At 38.8% G+C, this 17617-nt stretch overlaps 2 protein-coding genes across 5 annotated transcripts; one reads left to right on the top strand and one right to left on the bottom strand.

The window, feature by feature from the left end:
* Positions 1-1384: 1384 nt before the first annotated feature.
* On the top strand, positions 1385-4941 carry LOC112196878 (G-type lectin S-receptor-like serine/threonine-protein kinase RKS1). Of its 4 annotated transcripts, none has more exons than XM_024337341.2 (8): positions 1385-1561; positions 1705-2859; positions 2947-3075; positions 3228-3412; positions 3607-3817; positions 3907-4144; positions 4275-4428; positions 4512-4941. In XM_024337341.2, the coding sequence occupies exons 1-8, from the start codon at positions 1471-1473 to the stop codon at positions 4821-4823; spliced, it is 2475 nt and encodes an 824-aa protein (XP_024193109.1). In that variant the 5' UTR covers positions 1385-1470; the 3' UTR covers positions 4824-4941. The 4 variants fall into 4 exon arrangements, with proteins under 4 accessions (XP_024193109.1, XP_024193111.1, XP_040375249.1 ...); XM_024337343.2 differs by having other exon boundaries at positions 1385-1565; positions 1847-2859; XM_040519316.1 differs by having other exon boundaries at positions 1423-1561; positions 1847-2859.
* Positions 4942-9321: 4380 nt separating this feature from the next.
* Positions 9322-11255, bottom strand: LOC112196883. The gene is made up of 3 exons (XM_024337351.2): positions 10623-11255; positions 9693-10547; positions 9322-9609 (listed from the first exon to the last, which is right to left on the bottom strand). Exons 1-2 carry the CDS (start codon positions 11192-11194, stop codon positions 9797-9799), a joined length of 1323 nt encoding a protein of 440 aa, XP_024193119.1. The 5' UTR covers positions 11195-11255; the 3' UTR covers positions 9322-9609; positions 9693-9796.
* Positions 11256-17617: the final 6362 nt, after the last annotated feature.

The raw sequence follows: 17617 nt of genomic DNA, 5'->3' as shown, positions 1-17617 counted from the left end.
TGGAATGCATCAGGATGTCAAGAGGTTTGTAGCTACTTGCCATATTTGTCAGCAAAACCACTATGAGACAATAAATCCTCCAGGTTTATTGCAGCCAAATGTAATTCCAGTCGAGGCATGGACTTGTATTTCAATGGACTTCATTGAGGGTTTACCAAGTTCTCATGGAAAGACAGTCATCATGGTCGTAGTGGACCGACTAACAAAGTATGGTCATTTTATGCCTTTAGCTCACCCTTATACAGCTTCCATGATTGTGCAACAATTAATCAGCAACATCTTCAAGCTTGGCATGCCGGAATCAATTATTTCTGATAGAGATCCCATCTTCTTGAGCAACTTTTGGAATGCATTTTTTAAAACTCAAGGTACTGCTCTCAATATGAGTTCTGCTTATCACCCTCAAACCGATGGGCAAACTGAGAACCTTAATAGGACTTTGGAACAATACCTTAGATGTGTCGTGGGAGAAAAGCCTCATACTTGGGTTGAAGCTATCCCTTGGGCTGAATGGTGGTACAACTCAGCTCATCATTCTGCTATCGGCATGACACCATTTCAGGCTTTGTATGGTTATGAACCACCATCTGTTGCTCCCTACATTCCAGGCTCTACGGCTGTAGATGCAGTAGATCAGCAGCTTCAATCAAGGGATGAGTTGTTAGCCATTCTCAAACGCAAATTACATATTGCTCAAGCTCGGATGAAGCAGTTTTATGACAAAAGGCATACGGAGAGGACTTTTGAAGTAGGAGACTGGGTATATTTGAAGTTACAACCATATCGGCAGCACTCCGTGGAGAAAAGACTTGAACACAAGCTGGCACCAAGATACTATGGCCCTTTTCAAGTTGAGAAGAAAGTTGGACCCGTAGCCTATAAGCTCAAGCTCCCATCTTCTGCTAAGGTACATCCGGTATTCCATGTGTCCCTTTTGAAAAAGAAAATTGGTGATGCTTCTGTGATTTCTGCCCACCTACCTCCTAATGTTGACCCTCATAATCCAAGATGGTATCCGGCAAAGGTATTAGAAAGGAGGATGTTTAAACAAAACAATGCAGCTGTGACTAGATGGCTTGTTCAGTGGTTAGGGTCATCAGTGGAGGAAGCCACCTGGGAGGAGGCCGAAGACCCACTGCAGCGCTTTCCTGACTTTCAAGCTTGAAGTCAAGCTTTGTTTAGGAGGGATGGAATGTTATGAAACTGATCCATAATAGCCCGACTCTTTTAAATTATCTGTTATGTCTGTTAATTAGTTGTTAGGGTTAATCAGGTATCATTAAGTTTAATTGCTTATCTCAGTTTCATGGCTGACACGTGTTGCCTTCTGTGTGAGCAGTATGAGATATATATATCAGGATGTAAACGATCAACAGCTATCTATGAAAATTCCTATCTGTTTTTGCTTATTTCCTCTTTCAATTTCATCTTTGTTCTGCTGTACTGGGGTTATACTCCTAACAGAAGGAGATGCAATTGTCTCAGCTGCACAAGAACAGAAAGTCAAATAAGGAGAGCCAACCACTCAAGAACAGAACAGTATTCCAAATAAGAAGATCTTGTATGTACGTTTGTTCTTTTATTGGGCAATCTCATTCCTCATAACCAAGAATTTTACTACCATGTGGTTTGACAAAATATTGCTTATCTCGTTTGTTCTTCTTCCCTCTTGCTTTTGCCTTGATACCTTTACTCTAAATCAAGCCATCAAAGACGGTGATGTGTTAGTCTCCGGCAGGGAAATCTTTGCACTTGGATTTTTCAGTGCAGGCAATTCTAGCAACCGTTACGTTGGAGTATGGTATAACCAAATTTCTAACCAAACTGTTGTGTGGGTTGCAAACAGAGATAACCCTGTCCCTGATACCTCTGGAGTGCTATCCATAAATGGAGATGGAGGCCTAGTCATCTATGGAAATAACCGAAGTTTCCCTCTTTGGTCTGCTAATGTCACTCTCTCTTCTCCAAACAATTCAATTGCCAAGCTTCTGGATACAGGAAATCTTGTCTTGCTCGAGAATGAGGATAGTCAAAAGGTTATATGGCAAGGGTTTGATTATCCCACTGATACAATGCTTCCACTTATGAAAATTGGTTTGGACAGGCGGTCTGGGCTGAACAGGTTCTTAACATCTTGGAAATCGAAAGATGACCCAGGAACTGGGAGCTGTTCATATCGGCTTGACCCTAGTGGATTTCCACAGATGATTTTGTACAAGGATGGAGCACCATGGTGGCGGGATGAAGTGGCATCTTGGGTTGGCCAGTCATGTTGTACTGTAACAATTTTAGTGAACAATGCAGATGAGGTATCCATTATGTCATCAGCTAAGAACAATCAGTCAAATTTCTCAAGGACTGTGTTAGATGAATCAGGAACATTTCGACGGTTCACGTGGAATGATCGAGCACAAAAATGGACAGAATTATGGTCTGCTCCGATAGAGCGTTGCGATTTTTATGGACAATGTGGTCCAAATGGTAACTGCGATCCCTATGTTACTAATACTATAGATTGCATCTGCCTTCCGGGGTTTGAACCCAAGTCGCCAACTGATTGGTACTCGAGAGATGGGACAGATGGGTGTGTAAAGAAAAAAGGAGTATCTACATGCCGAAATGGGGAAAAATTTGTGAATCTGGAAAGTATGAAAATACCAGACTTGTCTAGGGCACTTGTTAATATGAATATGAGTATGAAAGCGTGCAAGCAAGAATGCTTGAAAAATTGTTCTTGCGTTGCATACAGTAGCAGCGACAAAACTGGATGTGTGACATGGTATGGGGAATTGATGGACACGAGGGTGCAGCCCAGTAATGGTCAAAATTTATATGTACGAGTTGATGCAACCGTCTTTGGTATGTTCCTCGTTTTATTATTTAATTCACTAATCTTTCTTATTAAGTTCATAGTGTTCTTTATTTTTATTTTTATTTTCTTTGTAGCTCAATATGCAAAGAAGTCAAATGATTCTCTTAGCAAGAAGGAAAAGCTGGCAATTTCACTAGTATCTGTTTTAGCGCTATTTCTACTAGTTTTCCTTGTCTATTGGTTACTGAGGATGAAGAGAAAAGGTAATCATGTCACTCATTTTTGAGATGCATATTTTTCATGGTCCTATCCCTTTTTGATTTCATGAAAAGTGATTCATTATTCAGTTATTTACTGTTTGTTCTATATATAGCACAATTATATTTCACCCAGCTCTAAATGAAATATTTGATAGGTAAAAGAAGACGAGATGAATATTCATTTAGCTTCTTCAACGAATCTACTGGTGGAATGGAACCTGCTGAAAGTAGCATAAGCTCAGATTTGCCATTCTTTGACCTAACAACCATAGCAGCAGCCACAGACAACTTCTCTCTTGCAAACAAGCTTGGAACAGGCGGTTTTGGCTCCGTCTATAAGGTACTACATTTTTCGCTCAGATAATTTCTCAAATCATAAATCAGAATTTTGTGTTGATATACATCTATCTATATCATGTATTGTAGTACATTTTGATGAGGATATATGATATTTTTGTGTAAGCGAACTGAATGTGTAATACATTCATAATTTACTGAAGTATTCTATAAGTCAAACATGAATTATTATTGCAGGGTGTACTTTTTAATGGAAAGGAAATAGCAGTGAAAAGATTATCGAAGACCTCGGGTCAAGGAATTGAAGAGTTTAAAAATGAGGTTTTGTTGATTGCGAAACTCCAACATCGCAACCTTGTGAGGATATTAGGTTGTTGCGTTCAAGATGAAGAGAAGATGCTTATCTATGAGTACTTACCAAACAAAGGCCTCGACTTTTTTATTTTTAGTATGTGTTCTTTTTTGCTTTTTATTTCTTAAATTCTCACTTGAAACAAAGCAACCATGAATTTAATCTGAATTGCCTAATCTTTGCAGACGAAACCAACAAAGCACTTTTAGATTGGACAAAACGCTTTGAGATTATCCATGGAATCACTAGAGGAATTATATATCTTCACCAAGATTCAAGATTAAGAATTATCCACCGAGATCTAAAGGCCAGCAATGTTCTACTAGATGCTTCTATGAACCCCAAAATTGCAGATTTTGGTATGGCTAGAATTTTTAAGGGAGATCAAAATGAAGCAAATACAAAGCGTGTGGTTGGAACATAGTAAGTGAATTTCTTCAAGTGAGATGATATAAACTTGATAATGCTTGCCAGTATACTGCACAATCCAAATGCTAATTTCCTGTTTGGTGAAAGAAGCTTGATAATCAACTATTTGTTTACGTTTGTGCAGTGGTTATATGTCACCAGAGTATGCAATGCAAGGAAGGTTTTCGGTGAAGTCAGATGTATATAGCTATGGCGTTTTACTAATAGAAATCATTACCGGAAGAAAGAATAATGGCTTTTACCATGAGGAACATCCTTACTCAAATTTAGTTGGGCATGTGAGCATACTTTTCTGATAGCAAACAGGTTTATCCCCCTAATGATCGTCACTAATTAATTACTCAACGTAAATTATTTTTAGGTTTGGAACTTGTGGAGTGAAGGTAAAGTCTTGCAAATAGTTGATTCGTCCATTGGTGAATCATACCCCGTCAATGAAGTTCTGAAATGTATTCAGATTGCCTTCTTGTGCCTGCAAGAGTATCCAGCTGACCGGCCAACCATGTCTGAAGTTCTTTTCATGCTAGGTAACGATGCGGACGCTCTTCCTTCACCACGAAAACTTGCATTCTTATTGGAGAGAAGCAGCAGTTCTATGGGTGGCAAGTTGTCAACCCATGAAGGATATCATTCTCTAAATAATTTCACATGTAGTGTGGTAGAAGCTAGGTAGGAGCGTACGATCTTTTGTGAATTTTGGCCAGGCACGGAACCAAGAATTAAATTTGAGGTGTGCTAAATTTACTTTATGATGGGAAGAAAAATTATTGTCAAAAATTTGGCAGAGTTTACTTTGTTTTGATGGAATATCTCAATTGCATAACACTTGTCAAAATATCATCCACAAGATGTATTTTGTCACCCAAATCTAACAATAGAAAATTGAAACAAGAAGGTTCAGAACACAACCGAACTTGGAATATCACCCATAACAACATCATTTTTTTAGAAAATATGAATTTACTTTCTTCTGAACTTTTTGTGGTTTAGGATTTTGAGGTTGATCTATCATTAAAAACAAAACCTAGAAAAAAGAAAACATGAAAACAACCGATCTTAAGTTGCTGGCCATGTATAAATTACAAACTTAAGTCAAACTCAAATATACAAGGACCACACCCGAGCACCCCACCAGGCCACCACATCCCTCCCCACCACACCCCTCCCCACCACAAGGGAAAACAAATTTAACTTACTCAAAAGCTAAAAAACACCCAATCAAAAGTATAATAAACTCAACTCTCAAACAATCAACACAATAAAGAAATTGCCACTATCATGAGCAATTGGGTATTTGGGTATTATTAATATAAATTCAATATCTTTTTCTAGAAATCAATAGATTTGATTGCTTACATCAAGAAATCTAGAAATACCAAATTCTAACCTAAATTACATTCTAATTTCGTCAAAAAATTTCATTATAGAAGAGAAATTAAAGTGTAATACCTGAATAAGGTTGAGAGATGAGAGCAGATTATTGAGGAGAGGAGATAGAGTGACTTGGAGAGGATATATAGGTCTATTTAAACTCATTTCAAACCCCATGCTATGTTGTTATGCAGATGGTGTGGCGTTTGATTCTGTTAAATGCTATTTTTAAAACAATTAATTAGAAGTAAATAATGGGCAGATTGGGAGGTGTTGGGGTGACATCTTGTAGGAAGCGAAGAGCCTCAACTAAAGAGAGATCAATTTCATGATCTAAACTAGCGAAGTGATCCAATTTTTTTTTTTTGATCAAATAAGAACTTCATTAATAATGAACTGCTTACAACGAGTTTTGGGCGACATCTCTAACGCAGAAATGGCCACTAGACTTCCCACTGGGAACTCTAAATACTGACTCTAAACTGGCACTACAACTGTATGACAAAGACAAAAAGCGCAGGAGCAGTAAATCCCTGACATCACACCGCTCGTCCAGCCAGTAAGAACTCTAAAGCTAGACAACTCACTTGTGTCGACACTAACTCACCAACCAGAGTCCTCCTGACCAGCTTTTGATCCAATTTATGAGCTCTAATTTTTATTATCAGACAATACTTTTTTTATACAATAGCATTAACTTGTTTTGAGAATTATTGATTTATTATGGCCATCTACATGGTTTAAAAATGTCAAAAAATTTCCCATTCAATCCGTTACTATAATAAAGATCCAACACGATTCAAGATTAGAGCAACGCGCGCTCTCTAACCCTAGCTAGCCGTCTTCGTATGATATTCTTGCCTTCATTACTCATTTCTGTCATGTTTATTTGCAGTAATTATGAATTTCTTAATAATTTTTTGTGACAACTTCCCTAATCCTACCAAATATTGGAAAAGAAAATAAGGCTAATCACAAGTTCACAACATGAATCAACAGATCTTAAATCAATTGACACACTTTTGTTAAGCTTCGCAATAGATGCCAAGCTTGTCTTGTCACAAATACACAACAACGAAAACTGACTGGTATTTAATACCAAAAAGAATTCCATATGCAGTCTTAAGCTGAAATATATATGCAGTCAGTTCCATTTAATAATTAGGAAGAGACTAATATGGATCTTCGGTGAATCCTATAGAATTAATTCGAATTCTGCAAAGGATCAGAGTACTAGAATTATATCACTGATGAATACACTATCAAAACAGTTGATTAGGCTGCCACAACATTGCAGCTTTCTCCTCTGTCTGCAGAGACTGCCAAGAATATCTCCTTTCGTTAACATTACAACTGCAATGATAGCCACACAACTAAAAATCCTCAAAATTGAAGAGAGAGGCAGAAATTAGTATGGTGATGGCAACTTTTATAATAGAGGCACAATCGCTGATGATTCAGACAATGGCAGGACCCTATAATGGCAGCTTCAAGAATAAAAGTTGGTTTCAATAATCATGGTTCATTGGTTTTAATAACCATCGTCCATCCATTACCGTCTCATGTCAACTCTGTCTTAATCCTGGTTCATAACACAGTCATCTTTTTCAAAAGACTCAACCTAGCAATTATGCTTATTCAAGTACTGTTGAGTGCGAAACTATGCTGCGCGCGTGAATGTGTGTAAAGAGGCTAATCAGTATTACTTATGCAAACAAAGCCACAGAGGTTAAATTTTCAATAATCCTCATGTGCCTTGGGAGATCCAAGGAAAGAGATCCCCTTTCTACCACTCCAATTTCCTGATCTCTAGCTTCTCATAATCAGAATGAAAGCAGGCTATGCTTAAGTGCAGCACAAGGCACTTGGAAGCAGGTTAGAAATATCACAAAATGAGCTATAGAAATTAATTCCCATCTTTCCAGTGCAGAGCACCTTGCAGATGTCTTTACTAAGGGCTTGCCCTGCTCTGAGTTCCATTCTCTTATTGCCAACCAGGTTAGAAAGGGCGGGGGAGTTAAAGTATAGGACGCTTAACTATGACTAGACTTACTGTCTATAATTAGTTGTCAGTAACTATGGTTACACTACAAGTTGTAATAACTGATAAATCTATTAGGACTGTTAGCAAGTCAATTAGTGAGTAAGACAATTGAATTTGCACTCATAAACAAGTAAGTTGCAATTCTCAATCCATTCATACTCAAAAAAATTCATTCATTTTTGGTTCTCAATCTTCATATTTCAACATCTTCAATCCTATATTACCAGAGTTTTCCCAATCTTTATCAATACAACTCAGAAATATAAGCTACACTATGAATAAATCCACTAATAAGCAAAAAAGGACAGATATATGCGAGAAAAGTAAACCAAAAAAAAAATTATAAAAATGCAATTGGAAATCATGGTGACAAATTTGCGGCTTCCGTAAGAGCTTCCCCCCATTGCATGTTTCTACTTTTTTTCAAAGTCTAATGTATGAAATGTGCACACTTCAAACTGTCCTTAAGGAAAGAATCATGTTCCAAATCTGTTACTAATGTTAGCTGGACATTATTTTTTCATACGGGTGAAGTGCACATTCAAACATTCTAAAGTGCCTTTGCTGGACATTATTTTAAAGTGGTATTTTAGGCAGTTTGCCTACTTCAGTTAGTTATATTACTGTTGAGTGCAAAACTATGCTGCACGCGTGAGTGCGTGTAAAGAGGCTAATCAGTATTACCTAAGCAAACAAAGCCGCAGAGGTTAAATTTTCAATAATCCTCATGTGCCTTGGGAGATCAAAGGAAAGGGCTCCCCTTTCTACCACTCTAATTTCCTGATCTCTAAACTTCTCATAATCAGAATGAAAGCAGGCTATGCTTAAGTGCAGCACAAGGAACTTAGAAGCAGGTTAGAAATATCACAAACTGAGCTATAGAAATTAATTCCTATCTTTCTACTGCAGAGCACCTTGTAGATGTCTTTACTAAGGGCTTGCCCTGCTCTTAGTTTCATTCTCTTGTTGCCAACCTGCAGCTAGGTCCTCTATCTAAGGGCAGGTTGGGGTTTGGTGGGGAGTTACAGTATAGTACGCTTAACTATGACTAGGCTTAGTTGTCAGTAACTATGGTTACACTGCAAGTTGTAACAACTGATAAATCTGTTAGCAAGTCAATTAGTGAGTAAGACAATTGAATTTGCACTCATAAACAAGAAAGTTGCAATTGTCAATCCATTTCCAAAAAATTCATTCATTTTTGGTTTTCAATCTTCATTGAGTCTGAAACCCTAGAATATGCCCCGTACTACATATTTCAACATCTTCAATCCTATACTACCAGAGTTTTCCAATCCTTATCAATACAACTCAGAAATATAAGTAAATTATGAATAAATCCACTAATAAACAAAAAAGGACAGATATATGCGAGAAAAGTAAAGCAAAAAAAAAAAATTATATAAATGCAATTGGAAATCACAGCGACAAATTTGCTGCTTCAGTAAGAGATGCCCTCCATTGCATGGTTCTACTTTTTTTTCAAAGTCTAATGTATGAAATGTGCACACTTCAAACTGTCCTTAATAAAAGAATCATGTTCCAAATCTGTTACGAATGTTTGCTGGACATTATTTTTTCATACGGGTGAAGTGCCCATTCACACATTCTAAAGTGCCTTAGGAATTTCTAAAGTGCCTTTGCTGGACATTCTTTTGAAGTGGTATTTTAGGTAGTTTCCCTACTTTAGTTAGTGATATCAAAATTATATGTTATACAAATCATCTGAGTTTAATAATGTCAGATATGAGTCCAGTGTTTAAAGATATATATCATTATATCACTCTCACTTGTAACAAACAGAGCGCACTAAAAGCCAGCAAACAATACCAATTAAAAGCCCAGAGATAAAAATTAAAAATAAGTAAAACGCCAGACAACAAATGAGCAAACACAAATTGAAATTGAAGAACAAACCCAGCCTTGTTCGTGTGGATTGATCGAGATTTGACCATTACATGAGTACAGATTAATTGGTGCCTCTGCCCCTCTCACCATCAATTGCCATCTTTTGGGATCAACTTTGGCAAAAGAAAATCTTCTTCTAAATAAGAGAGTGCAGAAAAAGCAGGTCAGTGAAAAATTATCACAACAGATTACAAGTTTATGTGCATGGAATATTAATACCTGAAATCCAAGTATTAATGATCAATCATAGTGTACTTCAAGGCCTCAATCGGTACTTGATGGTGATTATACTAGAGCTAGCTGAACCTTGTGCGTGACCAAAATCACAAGCAGGTAATTCCAAAGCACCTCAAAAATCGTAACATTGCTCTGCCTTGCAAGTCTTCAAATCTTTCTGTTGGTAGATGAGGTTCCTGTTCTCGTTCTTGTTCTTGTTCCCCATTGTGATGATCATCGTGTACTTCCCCGTAATTGCTGTCATCTGATACTAATGATGCTACAGCTGCCCCTTCTGCGTGCAAAGCCACCTGATCAGAAATGCTAGCATTGCTCTGCCTATATCTTTCTCGTTCCAAGTCTTCACCACTTCCATGATCCTCTTTCATATTAGCCAGGTGGACCCCAAAACTCTTTAGGAGCAATCCATCACTGCCCTTAAAACATACTCGAACCACAGGATCCACCACCTCTAGCTCCTTGAAAGCAATACATGTCAGACACACACATACATTATCATGAGATGATGACTCTGTCGCTTTTAATTCAATGTAGTTGCGACTAGAGTAATAATTCTTTTTATCAATCACAACCGTCACTACACAACGATTATCATCATATAAAAAATCTTGGGGAAGTTCAAAAACAACACAGACAACCAATCCTATTCTCTCAGCCTTCAGATTCCTGGGGATTTTTATCAAAATTTCACATATATCATACTCAGGGTCATGAACAGGAAGCACACTTGTGTCCACCTCAACCCCATCAAACCAATTTGGAACTTCAATTTCCTGGAGGTTTGGAAGAATAAGATTCCAGAACTTCACATGCTGATCTAAGCCGGCACGCACCAGCTGCAAGATGCATATATATGGTTGTGTTAACTATCAGTAGTCAAACTTGTAAAAAAGAAAAGAAAGATTATGTGTGTGATACGGTAATGCTTTTGCCATCTTCGACACCACGTCCATGCCAAGATTATCCATCAGTCTATTGCAATTAGACAAGTTCATCCTTCGAAGAAATCCCGGAGTGTCTTTCTGTTCCAGTATATTTGACAATTTTGAAAATCTTTCCAACGATACGCAATCATCCAGGGTTATTCCTCGTATATTTGGTGGAAGTTCTGAAATGTCTCGAAGCCTCTTGCAACCAGCCAAATTAAGATATTCCAATTCGCGAAATTTGCTGATGCATGCCGGAAGACTATCAAAACTGCTTCCTGATAGATTAAGAGTCCGTAAGTTGGACACACAGTCAAGATTCGTTAGGAAATCAGAGATTGATAATTGGCATCCTTCAAATCGTAGATCCCCTAGCTGGGGAAACAATAATGAACCAGGATGATGATCATGCCCATTGTTTGAATTAGATGGAAGCATCAAAGGAAGAGATTCTGCACTTGATGAAACCAAAGCGCTCGCCCCTGCCCTACTTGGAAATGTCACCAGTTTTGGACACCAAGAGATGCTGGAGCCCTCCGTAAACACCGTGCGGCACATTTGTAAGGTTTGCACATCCTTGTAGTTTTAAAGACCGAAGGCGATTGAGATTTCCAATTGACAGAGGCAATTCTTCAATCAGAGGCCTTCAAGGACGTGAGATTCCCGATTGAAGAAGGCAGTTCTCTGATGGAAGTTTTATAAACGCACAAGCTCTCCAAGGACGTGAGATCCCCAATTGATGAAGGCAATTCTTCAATGGGAGTTTCAGACGCGTCCAATATCTTCAAGGAAGTCCCTGTAAAGGTTCCTCATTTTAGAAAAAGAACGCGCCTCACGCGCCTGCTTCTTTTTCTCCCGTAACCTAGTTGTTCCCAATTTCCGATTCCGATTGGCCTCCGCTGATCCCTTCTTCTTGGCAATCGTTGGGTTGTCTAAGGGGACTGGTGGCTACGCCGGCGTTTGTCTTCTCCGCCCTTCCACCGGGAAGCGGCGGAGATTGTGTTTCAACGGTGATGCAACGAAAACGTGTGAAGAATGGTGGTGATATCACTTCTGATTTGGAAGCTCTTCAGATGGAGGATCTTGATTCTAGTGTTCAGTCTGCTCCTACCCAGCAACCCCCGTTGAGCTATGCAAGTACGCTTAAGAATTTGGTGGATCGATATCGAAAAACCATGACGGAGGAGTTTGAATTCACGGATGAGGACTGCATCTATTCTCATGGTAAGCATGGTCAAAATGTTTCATTCTCTGAAAAAGTGCATAATAAATTGGACTATGATTGGAGATGTGCTGTGATTGTTAAGCTTATGGGAAGGCCAAACTCTACCAATTCTTTTGAGTTTATGTTGAGAGGTCTGAAAAGGAAGTGGCGGGTCAAGGGGGGTTGGCATCTCATTGACCTCCCCAATGATTTTTTCATTGTCAAATTCAACTTGGAAGAAGATATGAACACTGCTCTCTGTGGTGGACCTTGGATTTTGGCCGGGCAGACCCTAATTGTTAGAAAATGGAGGCCTGATTTTGACCCCATGACTGAATTCATTGGTAAAATGGCTCTGTGGGTTCGAATATTTGGGTTGCCTGTCAAATACTTTAAGGATTATACTGTGGCCAAAATTGGTAAAATTCTCGGTGATGTTGTTAAGGTTGATCAACTTACTCTTGGCCAGTCAAGAGGGAAATTTGCTCGTGTTTGCATTGAAGTGGACCTAAACAAACCTCTACGTCCATTTGTTGAAGTTGAATCTGTTGCTTATAATGTGGTTTATGAGGGAATCTCACTAATCTGTTTTGAATGTGGTTGTTTTGGTCACTCTAAGGATAAATGTCCCACTCTTCATTCTAGTCTCAGTGATTCAGCTCAACCCCAAGCTCCTATTGCTACTGTGATTGGTGACGTCAATGACTCCACCGAAAACAATATGATTGATGCCCAACAGGTGGTGGATGCTTCCCACAAGTCACCTTTGACTCCCCAATCTCAGAATGCTATAATCAAGGAGGATATGGGACCCTGGATGTTAATGAGTTACAAAAACAAAAAGAGAGTTGGAGAAAATGGAGGATCTAAGAAGAATGCTACAAATGGCTCTAGGTTTGCTATTCTGCAAGAGGAGGGTGGTATTGACTCTGTGGAGCTTGAGCCGACCATGAATGACACTCCTACTGACAATAACCCCCCTATTGTGAAATTATGGCAGAGTTTCCAAGAGAAGAAGAAGAATTCTACATTGGCTGCTAAGACCAAGAGTACTACTACCTCTACTACCACTTTGAAGAACTCCAATTCTCCGGGTAAACAATCTTCTTTTGGGCATGGTAATCATAAATCTGTGTTGAAAGAGAATTCTTCTTCTGCATTGCATGCTAAAAGTTCTTCTCGACTTCCTATGAAAGATGTCTCTAATATTGGGAGTAGTAGTGGTTCCAAAGCTGCTATGCAGTACCAGAGGAAGGCAAAAGGGTTGATTTCATCCGTTACCAAACAGCAGCCCCATGTTTTCAAAAAGCTCTCTTTTGAAAATGTGGATGCTAATGTCCTTGGTAATGGAATCTCAGCGATCTTTGGGCATTGTCCCCCAGAGGAGACTTTGGTGGATTCCGGAAAATATTTGTCTAAGTCAGAGGCATCTGAGAACTTTGTTGAACAAACATTTGCTGATATTAGCATGTTGACTAATAATGATAGTCTGCCTTCTCAAGTTGGGGAAGGTATGACTGATGCTTAATTGGGTGTCTGCCCTTTATTTCTTTGCCTTCTCAATGTTTAAACTACTATGTTGGAATGTGAGAGGTGCTGGAGGTAAGAAATTTCGATCAGCAATTTCTGATCTTATTAATTTACATAAGATGGATATTCTTGTTATATGTGAACCTCGTGTGCCCTATGCTCGTGTTAAAAGGTTTCTTAAAAGACATGGTTTCCCTGATGCCGAGGTTGAGGAAGCAAGGGGTTTCTCTGGTGGCATTTGGGTCTTATATGATAAGAATAAAGTTTATGTTTCTTTTGTTGATAGTAATTCTCAGTCTGTCACTGTTAAGGTGGTGGTGAATAGACAAGAATGGATCCTTACTGCTTTATATGCTAGTCCTACTCATTCGGTGAGGAATTCTCTTTGGAGTTACTTATCTACTTTTTCTTCTAATATTCAATTACCCTGGTTGATTATTGGAGATTTCAATGAACTTTATAGTAGTGCAGACAAAAATGGAGGATCCTTGATTGGTAAATTTGGTGGTATGAAAACTTGGGTTGATAGCTTTGGTTTGATTGATGTTGGTTTTCAGGGGCCAGATTTCACTTGGACTGATAAAAGAGTTAAAGAAAGGTTGGATAGGGGTTTTTGTACTGATGAGTGGAGGTTTGCTTTCCCTGAAGCTTTCATTCAACACCTTCCTTGTATGAAATCAGATCACTGCCCTTTACTGTTACAGTTCTCTTCTAATGTTGATTCTCATGGTACTAATAAACCGTTTCGCTTCCAAGCTATGTGGTTCCAGCAGGAGACTTACCCTGAGCTTGTTAAGAGAAAATGGCAGAGTTATAATGGAGATATTATCAATAAAGTGAATATGCTTGCTTCGGATCTTCAAGAGTGGAATACCAATGTTGTTGGTAATATCTTTAGAAAGAAAAGAAAACTCTTAGCTAGAATTACTGGTATTCAAAAGAGCCTTTGTAAAAAGCATAATCCTTTTCTTGTCAATCTGGAGGAAGATCTCATTAGGGAATATGAGCAAATTAGAGATCAAGAAGCTGTGTACTGGCAACAAAAATCCAGAGTTACTTGGCTTCAAATTGGAGACAGAAATACAAAGTTCTTTCACCTTTCCACTATGGTGAGAAGACGAAGAAATAAAATTGAAGGGTTGCTTAATCAATCTGGTGAGCTTTGCACTGATCTTCCTACTATGAAAAACATTGCTGCTGCTTTCTTTCAAGCTCTGTTCACTCATAATCCCTCTGAAGACATCAGGTTTGTCATTCCTTACCTTTTTCCTAGTTTGGATATTGATGCTCTCAATTGGATGAGTAGATCAATTTCTGTTGGGGAAGTGCAAAGTGCCTTATTTAGTATTGGAAGTCTAAAGGCTACTGGTGTCGACGGGTTCCCTGCCCTTTTCTACCAGAAGCATTGGAATCTTTTATCTGCTGAGATTGTTAGTTTGGTGACTGATGCCTTTACTCATGGGAAAATTCCTGACGGCCTCAATCACACCCTCATTACTCTTGTTCCTAAAGTGAGAAGCCCACAAGATATGTCGTTGTTTAGACCGATTAGCCTTTGTTGTACTCTTTATAAGACTATATCCAAAGTTTTGGTGGCTAGGATTCGCCCCTACCTTTCTAATCTCATAGGCCCCAATCAAGTTAGTTTTGTTCCAGGGAGGCAAATTTCTGATAATATTATCATTGCTCAAGAAGTCCTTTATAAGTTTCAACACTCTCATGGCTCCAAAGGTTTTATGGCCTGGAAAATTGATCTGTCCAAGGCCTATGACAGATTGCATTGGAGTTTTATTGAATCAGTTTTAGTTGAAGCCCAATTTCCTGATAAGCTTACCAAATTGATCATGAATTGTGTAACTACTACCAGCTTCCAGGTTTGTGTGAATGGTGAACTTTCTTCTTGTTTTAAAGCTAGTAGAGGAATAAGACAGGGAGATCCTCTCTCCCCCTATCTCTTTGTTCTTTGTATGGAGAAGTTGTCTCACCTAATTTGCTCAGCTGTTAATGTAGGGAAATGGAAACCTGTGAAAGCCTCTAGATCGGGACCTCTCATTTCACATCTATTTTTTGCAGATGATCTGATTCTTTTCTCTGAAGCAAGTTGTTCTCAAGCCAAAGTTATGAAGAGGTGTTTGGATATCTTTTGTAACCTATCTGGGCAGGAGGTAAGCTTCAATAAATCTCTTTTGTTCTGCTCTCCTAATACCCGCAAGAAGCTTACTCGGAAAATTAGCAAAATTTGTGGTTCTGTTCTTACTACCAACTTGGGTAATTATCTTGGGATGCCCCTTATTCACTCTTATGTGACGAAGCAAACGTATCGTCCTATTGTTGAAAAAGTTCAGAGTAAACTTACAGGGTGGAAGAGTAAAGCTCTTAGTTTTGCTGGGAGACTCACCTTGGTTCAAGCTGTATCATCTACCATGCCTATTTATGCAATGCAAACGGCTAAACTCCCTATTTCTGTGTGCAATTCCCTGGATAAACTGTCTAGAGATTTTTTATGGGGTGACTGTGATGAAAAAAAGAAAGTTCATATGATAAATTGGGACCTTGTTTGCAGGCCTAAATCTAATGGTGGTTTGGGTTTGAAGAAAGCTGTTCATATGAATCAGGCTATGTTAGCAAAGATTGGTTGGAGAATGTTTCAGAAAGATAACGGGCTTTGGTGCGATGTTCTCAACAAAAAGTATGTGAAATCTCAATCTCTTTTCCAGTCTAATTACTCTTGTCCTTCTAGCTGTTCTAGTACCTGGAGGGGAATAGTTTATGGGGCTAAATTGCTTACTCAAGGCCTTTGTTGGAGGGTTGGTGATGGTTCTCTCATTAATTTCTGGTATGACAATTGGTTAGGAATAGGACCCCTAATTCAGAAAATTTCAAATGCCTCTGCTATTGATGTTCATCTTAAGGTCAATGATTGCTGGAATGATGTGGGATGGGACATGAACTTCTTAAGTTCAGTTCTTGATGAAAATACCATCAATGAAATTGTTAGAATTCCTGTTAATTTTGATGGCGGCGGGGTTGATAAAATGATTTGGGGAGCTAATTCCAATGGGAAATTTTCAGTGAAATCTGCTTATCTCTGCTTAATTCAACATGAAAACTTTGCTTTATTTCCTTGGGAGTATATTTGGCGATTATCTATTCCTCCCAAATTACGGACTTTCTTTTGGTTGGTTTGTCATGGTAAGCTGCTATCTAATGTAGAAAGGGCTAAGAGACATCTTACTGTTGATCCAAGTTGTTCTTGCTGTCCTAATTGTCCAGAAACTTTGCTACATTTGCTTAGAGATTGCCCCATGGCTCAACGTATATGGAATAAGATTATGTGCTCTGACTCAATTGCTAGGACTTGGAACCTAGATTGGAATGGCTGGTTGCATGCTAACACTCATTGCAAACTTCGTTGTTATGGTGGTCTGATGTGGGTAAATATCTTTATTTTCACATGTTGGTTTATTTGGAAATGGAGATGCAAGAGAATTTTTGATAGTGAGTTCCGGTGCCCTTTTGACCCTGTTACTGTTATTTTGGATACTGTGACTGAATGGGGTCGTGCTCATACCTGTGACACTCGTGTCACTGAAAAAGTTGCTGTGACTGTTAAATGGACTAAGCCTCCTCCTGGATGGGTGAAATTGAATGTTGATGGTGCTAGAACTCAAAATGGAAGTATTGGAGCTGGGGGGGGGGGGTTATTAGAGATTGTGATGGTAATTGGATATCTGGTTTCTCTGCTTGCTTAGGGAGTGGTTCTGTTCTTGAGGCAGAAGCTTGGGGTCTCCTGCTGGGTTTAAGGCTCACCTGCTCCCTTAAGTGTGTTTATGTTCTCATTGAATCTGATTCTGAAATTTTAGTTCAAATGCTAAATCAAGGGGTGGATGATCTTCATCCTTTGCATAGTGTGATAAGTAGGTGTAAGTTTCTGCAGAATAAGCTCTCTTCGTGTGAAGTCTCACATGTGTTTAGAGAGATCAATATGGTGGCTGATATTCTCTCCAAGTCCAGATTGGGGTCTGAGTTTGGAGTGCAGTACTTTCAGCAACCTCCTCCACAAGTTGTGAATCTTGCTCTTGATGACTTGTGTGAAACTGTTAGAACTAGGAATGTAGTTGTTACTTCCTGATTGTTTTCTTTGTGTTTGTTCTTTGGGCCTTTTGGCCCCATATATCCAAAAAAAATATCTTCAAGGAAGTGCAATACCCAATCGATGACGGCAATTCCTTTAAGGAAGTTCTAAT

Source organism: Rosa chinensis, chromosome 4 (assembly GCF_002994745.2).
Source record: "Rosa chinensis cultivar Old Blush chromosome 4, RchiOBHm-V2, whole genome shotgun sequence".
Classification (NCBI taxonomy): domain Eukaryota; kingdom Viridiplantae; phylum Streptophyta; class Magnoliopsida; order Rosales; family Rosaceae; genus Rosa; species Rosa chinensis.
This window is presented reverse-complemented; position numbering and strand designations above follow the sequence as displayed.